Source organism: Octopus bimaculoides, chromosome 15, assembly GCF_046866305.1.
Source record: "Octopus bimaculoides isolate indiv1 chromosome 15, ASM4686630v1, whole genome shotgun sequence".
In the NCBI taxonomy this organism is placed as follows: Eukaryota; Metazoa; Mollusca; class Cephalopoda; order Octopoda; family Octopodidae; genus Octopus; species Octopus bimaculoides.
Window position 1 is genome coordinate 46,998,369 of NC_142942.1, and position 15,500 is coordinate 47,013,868.

Genomic DNA, 15,500 nt, shown 5'->3' on the forward strand with positions numbered 1-15,500 from the left:
CATCGCGATCATTATAATTTTTCTTATTATTTTAGTCACTGTTTCTTAATACCCACTTTCCAAATATGAGTTGGTGAATTATATTTTATTCTGATGGATATTGAGCAGAGGACAAGAAATTGTTTTGCTTCTTTTTCAAAATGGCTGAGAGTTAAAAATTTAAAAAATATGCAAGAAAAAAGAAAGGAAAACTTCGTCAACATTGTTCATGATTAAAGAAAAAGAATAATTAATTTTTGGTCGATGATTTCTTTCTTTCCAATATTTTGTTTATTTCCCCTCTTTTTTCTTCTTTCTTGTCTACATTCATTTCGTCATTCAGTTTAAAAAAAGACCTATAAGCCCGGTGCTCAAACAGTTCCACTTTGTTTTGGCAGATGAAAAATGCTTATACCCTCTATATCAAGCATAGGCAACCTTCTTTCAGGAAGCGGGCCGCACTGCTAAAATAATTCTTCGTAATTTTTCGTTGGCATGTCCATCCAAAAAGTTTGCCCATGGTGGTTCCACATGCTTTTGGGAAAGGATGCTAAACTATCACAGCTAAACTTCCCATCTCTCTTTCTCTAATAAAAATAAGTAAAATTTGCTGCTACATACTCTTCTCCCTTTAACTGAGTGAATCTTCAGACGAATGAAAGTTTCGGATCACTTATTTTACTGAGTGAGAGAGAAAGAGAGAAAAGCGGGCGAGTTAAAATGAGCTGAAAACATGATGCAAGATTCACGTAGTTGCAATATTAGCTGTCTGTATGTCTCCACTTAACAATGTCCATTTATCTAAAAGAACTAGAATTGCTATTTAAGACATTATTATCATGGGAGAAGAAACAAGTAAAGCGAAACATTTCCACAGGATTCTTTCAGTGGGATTTAATATAAGTATGTCAATAATTATAGTTTTATATAAAGGATTTCTGAATTAAAATCTCACAGAGGTTAGCCTAATCTTCCCCCGTTTTGAATAAAAGCACACCAGGAAATTAATACAATATAAAAGCATCTGGCAACTGATAGTATTAGTGTTAGTAGAAGTTGTGTTGATGGTAAAAATAATAACTGTCTCGCAGTTTTGTGAAACTATCTAGAAGAGTTAACATATACTAGAAAGTAACGTTTATTATTTTAATTATGAGTTGTGTGGGGGAAGGTTTCAAATGCCACCGGTATCGATAATAAAATAGACATACCAGAAATATACTGGGACATGATAATATCTCCATCTCTCTAACTATAAATATATGACAATATAACCAATAATACTATTATTGTCTTATCTTGAAAAAAAATACTTGTCCTTTTGTGTATATCTGTGAGTGTGTCAGAAAGAAAAACGATGTTTCTACACTTTTTTAATCAGTAAGAAATTCACAGTCTCCCTCTATTTCATCATTATCATAATAATCATCGTTATAGTCATCGTCGTCATCCTCGTAACGCGTTCGTTGTGTTCCCCTTTAAGTTTCTTTACGACAAAAAGATATGTCCGATGTCAATATTTATGAGATTAATGTAGAACGCGACGCATAGTATATATATATATATATATATATATATATATATATATATATATATATATATATATATATAATATGCACGTACATATGTATGCATTCATGCAAATCATGTGTGTATATGCATGTATAATCAGACATATGTAAATGTCTTAAATGTCAGTTTCATGTATTGCATATGAGTGTATGTATAAGAATGTTCAAACAAATGCGTAAACATATATATATACAAGCATACACAAATATATTAATGTGTATGTATATATATCCTACCATACACAATTGAATATATATATATATATATATATATATATATATATATATAGTCACGTTTGTGTATGTATGAATATATGTATGTATATGTGATACGTGTATGAATGTACAATTGTTTGTTTTATTTTAATACTTTTTTTTTAATTAAAATGGTTTCTTCGAGAGTATGGCATCAAAGTAATTGTATCCACCAACTAAACGGATTTGTATATTTGTAAATCCTTGTTCTTCTAATATTTCCCTATATTCTTTCGCTGAACGTTCACGACCAGTACTTATCAACGACATTATGAGATCATTGCTCACTGCAAATGAAGGACCATCTTTCATTTCATCAAGGGTTTTCTCCAAGATTAGCAAACTTCCGCCTGCAAAAAAAATATGAACAGAATGTTAGTAACATAAAACGACTCCAAATTTAATCCATAAAAATCTTCCATTAATGTCTATCCATCAGAACCAACACTACAACCCACTTATCATTCAACAGAGCTCTATCTAACCTAGAAAAATTAAATGTACCAGAAACTATGTGAAGCCAAGCTCTTCTCAAACGTACCACAGTACGATGAAGGGTAAGTAGACTGAAACTATGATGTCACTATCAACACTGTTCTTGTTAAAGAATCCACACACACACGCACACACAGCAGCATAACCCGTGATTCACCATTCTTGACAAACGTTTTAACAGCAAACGTAGTCAAGGTACAAAAGCAAAACGATAAAATATTAGCTGCATAAAATCACTGTCAGTATATGCTTAACTTTGCTGATGCCACACTAGTGGCAATACTAGACTATGTAAACTAGAGTGAACGTAACGAGAAGCAACAACAGAAATAGAAGAATTATCACTTACCTGGAGGTAGTTTATTATACACCCGTTTAAGTAGTATATCTATTTGTTTCTCTGTCATATCGTGGATTACATGTGATAACACATAAAGATCAGCATCGGGGATCTCATCCTCGAAGAAATTACCTAGAGAAAAATATAATATATATAATGTAGATCTTTGAACAGTAAATAAACAGAGTTATTTAAGAAATGTATTCTGAAATTTCTCATCTAATGGATACTAAATGTTAATGTATGTGTTAGGATTATATAATGAATTAAATATATTCATGCTATTAATATAAATTTTATGTTTATATAGTGTATTTCCCATGTTGTAATGAAACAATTGTAACTACAGAATTCTAAATAATACCACAAATTCCAGTCTGTTTTAAAGCATATATATATTAAAGCAAGACGCCAGAATCGTTACCACACCGGACAAAATGCTTAACGGCGTTTCTTCCGTATGTAAGTTTTGATTTCAAAATCCACCGAGGTCGACTTTGGTCACTAGAATTAATCCTGAAGATTATACTTTAATTCTTTTTTCTTTCGGTGATTTTTTAAATTAAGGAAAAATGAAATAGTTTCAACCTTAGAAATTACCAGTTTTATTTGCGAGAATGTAAAGGAGTGCGTTATTACTACATGGGGTCATATAATCTAATTGGAGCCGAGGTTTCATTCCTTCGTAAGTGTTTAACATAGTAGGACAGGATGCAACGTTACGACTTACCTGCTACAAAATTCACTTGACCACTGCTATTCTCGGGATAAAGTTTTTTCGCCAATTGTACGACAGATGGGAGATCAAAGACTGTGATATTCATTTCTGGATAGTGACTTGCTAATGTCCTACCTATCAAACCGGAGCCTCCTGTAAACATAGACAAAGTTAGGATTTAAAAAAAACATTTAAAAACAAAAAGAACACACACATACACAAAATAAGGTGCGGGCCAAAATTCATCAAGTTCGAAGGGATATTACAATTTGTGGACATAATCAGGTAGATTTTGATTTTGGTCTACCTGCGGTTTTATACTTCATGACTTCTGGACTACCCTCTTTCCCCCTGTTTATGCGTCTGTACGTGTTGAACTTACTCCCAAAACAACGTATAATCATTTAGGTGTTTGATTAGCTGAAGTGTCTGCCTACTGAAATAGACGTGTAAGCAGCCGAGTATTCCACAGACATCTGCAATCCCAAAATAATTCTCAAATAGAATCTGTGTGACGAATGTGAGAAAGTTGAATTCTACGAGGAATCCATCCTACGGGCTTCCATACAAAACCGGTAGAGTGGTAGACATAATGCAACGCTTAATTTAATACTATTTACGTTCGAATTCTGAATCAGCTTTATCTCCCCTCTTTCCAGAGTCGATATAATATGTATGGAGATGTGATAATCGATTATACACTTCTGCATTAATGTCAGTTCTTGTGCTTGTTAGAAATATCGATATTAATTTATAGCTGGCGGAATCGTTAGCACGTGGTGTGTGATTGAACAGTAACACAACAATGTGAAATTATCAGTTTGACGCTGAAGTAGAGAGACGTTCTAAATGTCTTCGACGTTTCGCGTTTAAGTGCTTCTTCAGCAGTCATATGTAGAGAGAAAATGAAAGAGTAGAGAATGGGAAGAGAAACGTGCTTATAGCATCTTTACTACTGGTACATTATATTAAATGTTGCTAACGATTTAACTGTGTCTACAGTTGAAGTGATCTCGATATATTACAGATGCCTTTAGGTTCGAAAAAGATAAAAAGCAAATCGTAGTTATTACATTTTATGAAAAGTAATACATACCACCTAAATCAACAGCAGTTCTGTGAGCACTCAGATCAAAAGCTTTCACTAAAACTGGAGCACAAGGTACTGTAAGACCATCCATAGACAACATTATCATTGCACTACAATCCATTGCCGGTTTACTACCGTTACTAGCTTTGTCCGGATGAGTTCCGTTAGTAGTGTGTGTGCCATTGGTACCAGTAATGTTGGCACTAATACCATTTGTGCCGTTTGGTGTGACTCCATTTGTACAGTTAACACCCGGTGTATGACTCGATTCGGTGTGGCTACCTTTGTTGTGGGCAGTATCCTTCTGGTCTTCTATATGAATATTTTTCATTGGAGGATTTTCATTATTCAACATTTTTCCCGCCTTTATATTCGCCATGTCTATAAATGCTTTGCCTGTTCAGAACGAAAGAAACGAGAAAATTGTTAAGTGAATTTCAAATAAGGTTTACAATTGTAACACACGCAAACTTCGTTTTGTCATATGAAGCAGACCATCAGCAAACAATAAGAGTGATATAATTAGCAAACAATAAGAGTGATATAACTGAAAACATTCTGAACCAAGGAGCAAACGAAAAATAGCAATAAGGACTGACAAAATCACAAGTGGATCGGACAAAAATGTCTTGCGTTATTTCTCCAGACTCATTACATTCTGTGTTAAAATCCACCCTCATTAAATTTGCTTTTCCCTCCTCCAGGGTTGATAAACTATCATTCACGTACTTGAAGTGATAATATCAACTACTCCACCCACTAAAATTTATGCTTTTGTGCCTAAATCAAAGAACCATTAAAAGATGGGGAGCTAGCAGAGTGTCAGAGAAATGCTTTGCAATATTCCTTCTGGCTCTTTACGTTTTGACCTCAAACTCTACAGGCTCGACTTTGCCTTTCATCTTTTCGAAGTCGATAAAACAAGTACCAGTTGAACACTGGGTAAATGTAATCGAAAGTTGCTGCCCTTGCGCCAGAAATTGAAATCATCATTATCATTACAAAACTAGTGCGAGTCAGAAATCATTAAAAAGTATTCGAAGGTCAGTGTATTTGGGGGACCCAAAACTGTGTGTCACGCACCAATCTATTATGATGAGGTCGTCATGGAAACATCAGTGATTCGTTTCTTTCTGCAATTTATCGCGCTCTGTAAACCATAGTTAAGAACTCAACGAATCGCACATCTGTTAATAAAAGAATGAAAACAGAAATTGTTTTTTCCAGGACAATATATATCTTGATTTAAGGGCATGATATGAGGAAGATTTAGCTGCTGATTCTCATAGGTCCAAAAACAACAGTAATAATCACTAAGCTCGAACTGGGGTCGCGTATTAAATGCTTTGCTGAAATTCACAAGTTGTTTTCATTCTCTCATATGTTCTCTTATTCCTTTCTGCTGAAGAGCGTAGGCTCGAAACGTAAAAAAACCTTCATTTTCCCCGAGCGTCAAACTAATACATTTTCTTGTTGTTCATACACCTGTCATCTTTTGCTTTTCTATAAATTTCGACTTTGTATTATATATATACACATTATATATATATATATATATATATATATATATATATATAACGGGCTTCTTTCAGTTTTCCCTTTGGTCGCCAGACGCTATAGTAGAAAACCTTCATCGGAGGTGCCAAGCAATGAGACTTAACCTGGAACATTGCGGTTTGGAAGCAAATTTCTTGCCACATAGCTACACCCTTATGCATATGGTCGGGTGTTGATCCATAGCTTAGAAAGCGTTGAAAAAGTATGAATAAAAAGGTGTGATTGTTAAAGCTTGAGAAGAAGAGACCAAAACTGACGATGGATAATATATATTTCTGGTAAATAAAGAAAAAAATCTTACCTGATTTCAATGTGCTGGTGAGATTTGATAAAAGTGGAAGAATAACATTAAATTCAGACATGGCGGATGCAATTAATGCTGGTCGCCGGGATCTAGTTAAGTATTTTGTCGTCCCTGCCGTGTTGCTGTATACAACATTACCTATCGAGAAATATAAATGCAAAATATATAAGCACGCATACATATACGTGGACGTACACTCACACAAACGTACGGCTGAGTGTAAGCTAATGAAAGCGATTACATAACTCCTGTTCTTTTGTCACTGTGTGTGTGTGTGAGAGAGAGAGAGAGGGGGGAGAAAGAAAGAAAGAATAGGCGCACACGTGCTCGGCATTTATCATGAGAGATTTATGACAAAAGTGTTTGGAAATATAATAAAAAAACAGCAGAACTATAGCAAAATGTGTGAAAGACGGAATAGAAACTCTCACATGCATATGTACACACAAATACGAGAGAGAAGGAGAGAGAGAGAGAAAGAGAGAAGGGGAGAGAGAGAGATAGGGAAAGGGGGAGAGAGAGAGATAGGGAAAGGGGGAGAGAGAGAGATAGGGAAAGGGGGAGAGAGAGAGATAGGGAAAGGGGGAGAGAGAGAGATAGGGAAAGGGGGAGAGAGAGAGATAGGGAAAGGGGGAGAGAGAGAGATAGGGAAAGGGGGAGAGAGAGAGATAGGGAAAGGGGGAGAGAGAGAGATAGGGAAAGGGGGAGAGAGAGAGATAGGGAAAGGGGGAGAGAGAGAGATAGGGAAAGGGGGAGAGAGAGAGATAGGGAAAGGGGGAGAGAGAGAGATAGGGAAAGGGGGAGAGAGAGAGATAGGGAAAGGGGGAGAGAGAGAGATAGGGAAAGGGGGAGAGAGAGAGATAGGGAAAGGGGGAGAGAGAGAGATAGGGAAAGGGGGAGAGAGAGAGATAGGGAAAGGGGGAGAGAGAGAGATAGGGAAAGGGGGAGAGAGAGAGATAGGGAAAGGGGGAGAGAGAGAGATAGGGAAAGGGGGAGAGAGAGAGATAGGGAAAGGGGGAGAGAGAGAGATAGGGAAAGGGGGAGAGAGAGAGATAGGGAAAGGGGGAGAGAGAGAGATAGGGAAAGGGGGAGAGAGAGAGATAGGGAAAGGGGGAGAGAGAGAGATAGGGAAAGGGGGAGAGAGAGAGATAGGGAAAGGGGGAGAGAGAGAGATAGGGAAAGGGGGAGAGAGAGAGATAGGGAAAGGGGGAGAGAGAGAGATAGGGAAAGGGGGAGAGAGAGAGATAGGGAAAGGGGGAGAGAGAGAGATAGGGAAAGGGGGAGAGAGAGAGATAGGGAAAGGGGGAGAGAGAGAGATAGGGAAAGGGGGAGAGAGAGAGATAGGGAAAGGGGGAGAGAGAGAGATAGGGAAAGGGGGAGAGAGAGAGATAGGGAAAGGGGGAGAGAGAGAGATAGGGAAGGGAGAGAGAGAGATAGGGAAGGGAGAGAGAGAGATAGGGAAGGGAGAGAGAGAGATAGGGAAGGGAGAGAGAGAGATAGGAGAGAGAGGAGAGAGAGAAGGAGAGAAGTTTTACCTTTTTGAACTTCTTTGTCGAGGAGGTCTAAAGAGACCAATGTGTTTAGAAAACGCTCAGTCGTGGATTTATCGTAGTTAAATTTACGAGCGATTCCAGCCGCTGTTAATGGTTCACCGTTTGATTCGATTTCGTCGAATAATCCTACTTCGAGGCCGTACATCAATATCTGTAAAAGATGGAAAGCAAGAATTAAAACAAGACACCAAAGTGATGAGAAACAAAGTTGATCCCGGCAGATTTGAACTCGTAACGAAAAGAGCGGGAAGAAATACTTCAGAGCAAGTTTTGTTTTATTATTGTTATACTTGGGGATGATCATGTTTTTGTCAATTGAATTTGTCAGTTAAACATGGACTATATATCTACTTGCTCTTACATGCGATTGTCAGGCATATAAAATCGAAGAATTTAAAGAGAGCGAGAGAGAGAGCGAGAGAGCGAGAAAGAGAGAAAGAGCGAAAGAGCGAGAGAGCGAGAGAGCGAGAAAGAGAGAAAGAGCGAGAGAGCGAGAAAGAGAGAAAGAGCGAGAGAGCGAGAAAGAGAGAAAGAGCGAGAGAGCGAGAAAGAGAGAAAGAGCGAGAGAGAGAGAAAGAGCGAGAGAGAGAGAAAGAGAGAAAGAGCGAGAGAGAGAGAAAGAGAGAAAGAGCGAGAGAGAGAGAAAGAGAGAAAGAGCGAGAGAGAGAGAAAGAGAGAAAGAGCGAGAGAGAGAGAAAGAGAGAAAGAGCGAGAGAGAGAGAAAGAGAGAAAGAGCGAGAGAGAGAGAAAGAGAGAAAGAGCGAGAGAGAGAGAAAGAGAGAAAGAGCGAGAGAGAGAGAAAGAGAGAAAGAGCGAGAGAGAGAGAAAGAGAGAAAGAGCGAGAGAGAGAGAAAGGGAGAAAAAGAGCGAGAAAGAGAGAAAAAGTGAGAGAGAGAGAGAGAAAGAGAGAAAAAGAGAGAAAGAGAAAGACAGAAAAGAGCGATAGAGAGAGAAAAGTGAGAGAGAGAGAAAGAGAAAAAGAAAAAAAAAGAGAGAGAAAGAGAGAAAGAGCGACGGAGAGAAAGAGAGAGAAAGAGCGACGGAGAGAAAGAGAGAGAAAGAGCGACGGAGAGAAAGAGAGAGAAAGAGCGACGGAGAGAAAGAGAGAGAAAGAGCGACGGAGAGAAAGAGAGAGAAAGAGCGACGGAGAGAAAGTGAGAGAAAGAGCGACGGAGAGAAAGTGAGAGAAAGAGCGACGGAGAGAAAGAGAGAAAAAGAGCGACGGAGAGAAAGAGAGAAAAAGAGCGACGGAGAGAAAGAGAGAAAAAGAGCGACGGAGAGAAAGAGAGAAAAAGAGCGACGGAGAGAAAGAGAGAAAAAGAGCGACGGAGAGAAAGAGAGAAAAAGAGCGACGGAGAGAAAGAGAGAAAAAGAGCGACGGAGAGAAAGAGAGAAAAAGAGCGACGGAGAGAAAGAGAGAAAAAGAGCGAGAGAGAGAAAAAGAGCGAAAGAGAAAAAGAGAGAAAAAGTGAGAGAGAGAGAGAAAGAGAGAAAAAGAAAGAAAGAGAGAAAAGGAAAGAAAGAGAAAGAGAGAAAAAGAGCGACAGAGAGAAAAAGAGATGGAGAGAAAGAGAGAAAGAGAGCGAGAGAGAGAAAATGAGAGAAAAAGAGCGATGGAGAGAAAGAAAAAAAAGCGAGAGAGAAAAAAAGCGAGGAAAAAAGCGAGAGAGAGAGAGAAAGAGAGCGAGAGAGAGAAAGAGAAAGAAAAAGAGAGAAAGAGAAAAAGAAAGAAAAAGAAATAAAAAGAGAGAAAGAGAGAGAGAGAGAAAGAAAAAGAGAAAAAGAGTGAGAGAGAGAGAGAAAAAGAGAAAAAGTCAGTTGCCAGGGTCGTTAAGAGTGGGAGGGCGCAAAATAAAGTTGAAAAAAAAACAAAATAAATAAAAGTGAAGGAATGCAGAAGCAATAAGATAGGAAATAGAACAGAATTTTTCCCGAAAATAAAGATAACTTTTTTCAATCTGCAAGAAATAACAGCCAATTCACCCTCAAATCAATTCTGTTTACATACATACATATATATTATGAGAGAGAGAGAGAGACTGCATTAGATATGGTCCTGCATAATCCTAAAGATGCAGGATGGTCACGGCTGGAATGCCTTAAATTACAAGTATGCTCAGTTGTGAACTACCTAGGGATAAATAAGAAAAATTGTCCACACCATTATTACTACGACGGCTTCAGTTAAATCTTAGATAATTTTATTCCTTTTTTTGTACTGAGAGTTATCTCCCTTACATTACGAGCCCAATCTTGTCTTCGGTGACAATTCGTGACATCGTAGATGACTGATTTATCAACACTAAACAGAGAGGATTTCTTCTTACATATATCTCCATGTCTCGCTAACCGACTGACTGGTATTCAACATCCCCCCTCTCTCTCTCTCTCTCGATGTGAGAGTGAGTGTATGCTCGGGTGCGCGCATGTGTACGTTCATAACTGTAGATGTGTGCACGCGCCTTCGTGTGTGTGTGTGTGTGTGTGTGTGTGTGTGTGTGTGTGTGAGAGCACGGAATTGTGTGTGTACGTTTAAAACTGTGCCTAAGCGCTCACGTGTGTCCGAGCTTGACTGCGTGCGCGAGCAATAGCGTGTGTGTTTGTTCATATCTGTATGAGTGTGTGTTTGAACATAAATGCAACTGCGTGTGTGCACGCGCGCATAATTAGGTATTAGTGCCCGCGCGCTTGCATGCGTGCGTATAACTGTACGTGCATGTGTGCATATACGTTTATGCATAGGTGCGTGCCTAGAATTCAACTGCGTTGTAGAGTCAATTTGACAGAACTACGTTATTCTATAGCTAATCGAGGTTTCAAAGAAACCATTAAATAAATACTTGACCTGCTTGAAATAGCAGCCAGAGTCGCTTTCAAATCATATCCTATTATCTTGAAAACAAAAAGGTCATTTTGGATAATGCAGTCCTAGATATACTATGTCAAAAAAGTAGAAAAAGGACGAGATGATTGAAAATCTTTTAATCAGAGATTCACTTACTATTTCTCAAAATAGTACCATCAACGGCACCACTTACACTAAACATTGGGCACATAAAATAATGCAGATGCTGCTATGTGGTAATCTAATCTTGGAGAAATAGCAACTAAATTACCCTCAAATTCAACCCTGCCATCTTATAAATGAGCAAGGAACAGAGAAATATGATTTCTAGATATATCCAGTTATACACTCATGATAGTTTATAACAGAAACAGGGTGTCATGTAATGGTTACTTGTAGCCTTGAAAGTTTTTCTTCGACGGGGCACCAGTCCTTCATAAGCTTAAACCCAGAGGTGGTTGTTGAAACTCGCGTCTAGACGAGTGAACTAGAGCAAAATTACATGGAAGTATCTTACTCGAGGATACATTGTGCCGTCAGCACATGGTTCGAATGCATGATATTACAATTGAAAGCCTGTCACCCTAACCATTAGAATATGCATATTTGAAACTAAGCTAAAAGTAAAAGCAGGAAGGCGAGGTTTGGGAGTTCCGAGGTTCGGAGAAGTTCAGAACCACTTCTTAATAACTCTTGTTCCCAGATCTACTGTAACCTGTAATATTGCCTGCCAGTAGTACCTGTGGGTTAATTGGCACGTCAAGGAATTGTCTCCGGAAGAAGGTTACTCGCAGACACTCCTACAGATCCAAGACAAATGAGGTCCTTCAGGTCTTTAGCTGCCCATCTAAGAAAAGGGAACTTCATACAAATTCTGCATACTGAGAAGTGCTGCGTTTGTGGCACTAGTTGGACCAGATCAATACAAGTTTGAAGGACAAGTGAATGGGACTAGCTCTGCACAAACCATATTCATTGTAATATTCATTGTGCAGATTGTTCAGCAAACGAACTCATTTGTCGAAGCGACGGGAGAGTTCACCGAGAAGAAGTCGACTGTTGTATCCTCTCGTATTTTCAATGCCTGCAAAGGTACGAATAATTTCTACTGGCTCAATAAAACTGTCGCACCAAGGTAGCACTGACCAGCAGCTTCGCCAGTCTTTGTACGCAGTTTTGCCACCCAAGTGGTATGAAGCAACATAAAGTAATGTTGCTTGCCCAAGGATACAACGCGGCCCAACCCCCGACCCGGTATCAAGCCCATGACTTTATGATAGCGACCTCGGTCACCTTACCACTTAGACATACATCTCCTAGAATATACAAGTCGTAGACTTTAAAATAAGATGTTATAAAACGCCTCTTTAATTTACATTTACTGTGCGTGTGTATTTTGTGTACCTGTGGTGGTGATGGAGACAAAATAAACTGAGGTCGAATTAAGTCAACTAGCCACGAACTATGGTACTAAATGTATCTGAAGACCCAGCTAAGAGTTCAGCTTCGTAACACTAACGATTGATAATATATACACTCGCATACATATATAATATGTATATACACACACGTACTACTATCAGAAGTTAATCTATACAAATGCAGACTTCCAATCTGCGTATATACACCAACATATTTGTATATACGGATGCGTGTACATACACATATACTCATATTTACACATTTGCATGCATACACACACATATGCATACATACATATATGCATACACACACACAAAGTGTGGGAAATAACATCGAAAGGAGTTCTATGGTGATGGTGGTGTGCGTGTGTGTGTGTGTGTGTGTGTGTTTGTGTGTGTGTGTGTGTTTGTGTTTGTGTGTGTGTGTGTGTGTGTGAAAAGGAGAGAGAGTGAGAGAAAATGCTAAATCAGTTGATCTCAAAAATAAAATTCAAGCCGCTGCCCTTCTCCCCGCGTCAGTCGAGAATGTGAGTCAGCTTTGACAGGATACAGTGCAAGCTCATAATAATAATAACAACGACGACGACGACGACGGAATGTATCATCATAGGTGATTAACGAAAATTTGATCCGAAAATCATCGTCAATCTCCGTCTGGCACTGAATGACTGAGGCAGTCTGTAGATGTGTCAGCTAATTTGGCACCTCGGGTTATCACGCAAAACACAGACTTGCTCACTCTTAGGCATATATACACACGTATCTACAGTAATAAATACATTTGACAAATACACACACACACACACACACACACACACACACACACACACACACACACACACACACACACACACACACACACACACAAGCATCATGCGTCACTATCATTATCACTCATTCTCATACATCCAGCCTCCATCCATTTGTTTTGTATACGCGCATACGTATGTACACAACGTATATATACATCGCTATATGTGAATATGTAAATACACATACCTCATATAGATGCTAATGTGAGTAATTGCAGCCACACACATACATGTGCATGTATGTATGTATGTATATATATATTTATATATATATGTATGCAAATGTGTGTGTGTATATATATATATATATATACACACACACGCACGCGCATATCTATATAAACAGGTGTACTATTTACACACATGCATATATACAAACGCACACACCAAGATCACATATATATTATATATATATGTATGCAAATGTGTGTGTGTTATATATATATATATATATATATATACACACACACGCACGCGCATATCTATATAAACAGGTGTACTATTTACACACATGCATATATACAAACGCACACACCAAGATCACATATATATTATATATATATGTATGCAAATGTGTGTGTGTTATATATATATATATATATACATACACACGCACGCGCATATCTATATAAACAGGTGTACTATTTACACATGCATATATACAAACGCACACACACACACACACACCCATTTACACACAGAACGAGTGTGAAAAATAGTTTAATCAAATTTTGATTCTTACAGACACAGACACGGCAACATGAAAACGTACGAAGATCACACACGGGCCCTCACACAGACAGACAAATTTCACAGACATGGAAGAGGAAGAGGAGGAGGGTGAGAGAGAGAGAGAGTGTGTGTGTGTGTGTGTGTGTAAGTGGGGGGTGAGAAAGTGTGAGGAGTGATAGTGAAAGACCTGTGGAAATGATGTAACAGATATCAAAGCAGTCTGCGAGAGACGGCAGCCAGCGATTCTTTTAATAGTTCCGTGATGGTAATCCCCCGCCCTATCAGAGTCACGTGGCCTAACATCTGTCAGACAGACTAAGAGAGCGCGCGAGAGAAAGAGAGAGAGATAGAGAAAGCTGTGAGTGAGAGAGAGAGAGAAAGAGAGAGAAAAAAGCCGTTTGAGAGAGAGAGAAAGTAGAACGGCCAGCATAAACACACGTTATATTACATACAGCTAAACACTAACGCATATACAATCGCTCTCACGTACATATAAGCATACAAATAGCCATATACGAATTACACACACACACACACACACGTGTGTACACATTACAAATAAAAGGATAATTTATGTACGCTCACATGTCCACACACACAAAATGTGTATGCATATACGTATACATAAATTATCCTTTTATATGTAGTTTGCATTACACGTGTGTGTGTGTGTGTGTGTGTCCCCAGACTACCACCTCCCAACATCATAATTATAAAATTAATCTCCAATTGTCTCAGTCACAGTAAATAGAGAAATCTGGACGACGAATATATATATATATATATACCTCCCTCTATCTCTATACTAACAGAGAGGGAAATTGAGAGGTGCATGACTGCACACACACACACACACACACACACGCACGCACACGCACGCACACACACACGCACGCACACACCTGATCGTCTGCCACTTCCCACCCTCCGCCGTACACATCTTACCTCAATGTACCAAACTACTAACAGACAAACCGACCGACCAACCAGCCAACCAACCAACATAACTTCATAACACTCAACCCCCCACCCCCTCCCCCAATCTAAATTCTGTCCCTTTCGCCGCCCCCTTCGTCCACCCTTGCCCCCCCCCCTACCCAGACTACCTAGAAAACTCTTCCAGTCAGTCTAGAACGGCAGCCAGCAAATTATGTGTACATGTTAGCATAGAGAGAAAGAGAGGGAGAGAGAATGTGTTTCTTGTGACTATGCATGTATGTACATATATACGTGTGTGTGTGTGTGTGTGTGTGCACGCGTGTGTATTTATATATATATATATATATATATATATGCGTGTGTACAAGTGTCTGGCAAGGTGTATAGCTATGAAGAGAGAGGGTGTGTGTGTGTGTGTGTGTGTGTGTGTGTGTGTGTGTGTGTGTGTGTGTGTGTGTGTGTGTGTGTGTGTGTGTGTGTGTGTGTGTGTGTGTGTGTGTGTGTGTGTGTGGTGATGGGGGAGAAATTGTAACACATTTTGGTGCCGTGCGACACTGGATTGATGAAACGGTGGCTGTAGTAAGCATTGGTATCCGTGGTGATTGTGTTGCTAGGGTGAGGGGAAAATGGTGATGGTGGTGGTACTATGTCTGTCTAAACCAGACGCTGCGCTTATTGCCGGGTCATGTTGTGGTGATGGTGGCGGTAGGGGGCAGCAGCAGCAGCAGCAGGCGAAGGCGGTGATGACGCTGAGTGTTATGTCTGTCTAGCCAGACGCTGCGCTTAATGCCGGGCTGATGTGGTGTCTGCGTTGCTTAATAACCTGACCCGACCCCACCCCCAAACCCGAAACCTCCCACCCTCTCCAAACTTACATAAAATGTCAAAG

The 15,500-nt window shown here is 39.2% G+C and overlaps 1 protein-coding gene across 3 annotated transcripts in view; it reads right to left on the reverse strand.

Annotated features, from left to right (window-relative positions):
• The window catches only part of LOC106876177 (acetylserotonin O-methyltransferase), a 63,442-nt gene that overhangs the window by 958 nt on the left and 46,984 nt on the right, over positions 1-15,500 (reverse strand). For all 3 annotated transcript variants that reach the window (XM_089363828.1, XM_089363830.1, XM_089363829.1), the window contains 6 exons: positions 7,845-8,013; positions 6,307-6,447; positions 4,455-4,844; positions 3,371-3,511; positions 2,650-2,772; positions 1-2,155 (listed from right to left, as the gene is read on the reverse strand). The exon at positions 1-2,155 is cut by the window's left edge and continues 958 nt beyond it. In XM_089363828.1, coding sequence (XP_089219954.1) covers positions 1,932-2,155; positions 2,650-2,772; positions 3,371-3,511; positions 4,455-4,844; positions 6,307-6,447; positions 7,845-8,013 — 1,188 coding nt within the window. In that variant the 3' untranslated portion in view covers positions 1-1,931. The remainder of the gene's footprint in view (positions 2,156-2,649; positions 2,773-3,370; positions 3,512-4,454; positions 4,845-6,306; positions 6,448-7,844; positions 8,014-15,500) is intronic.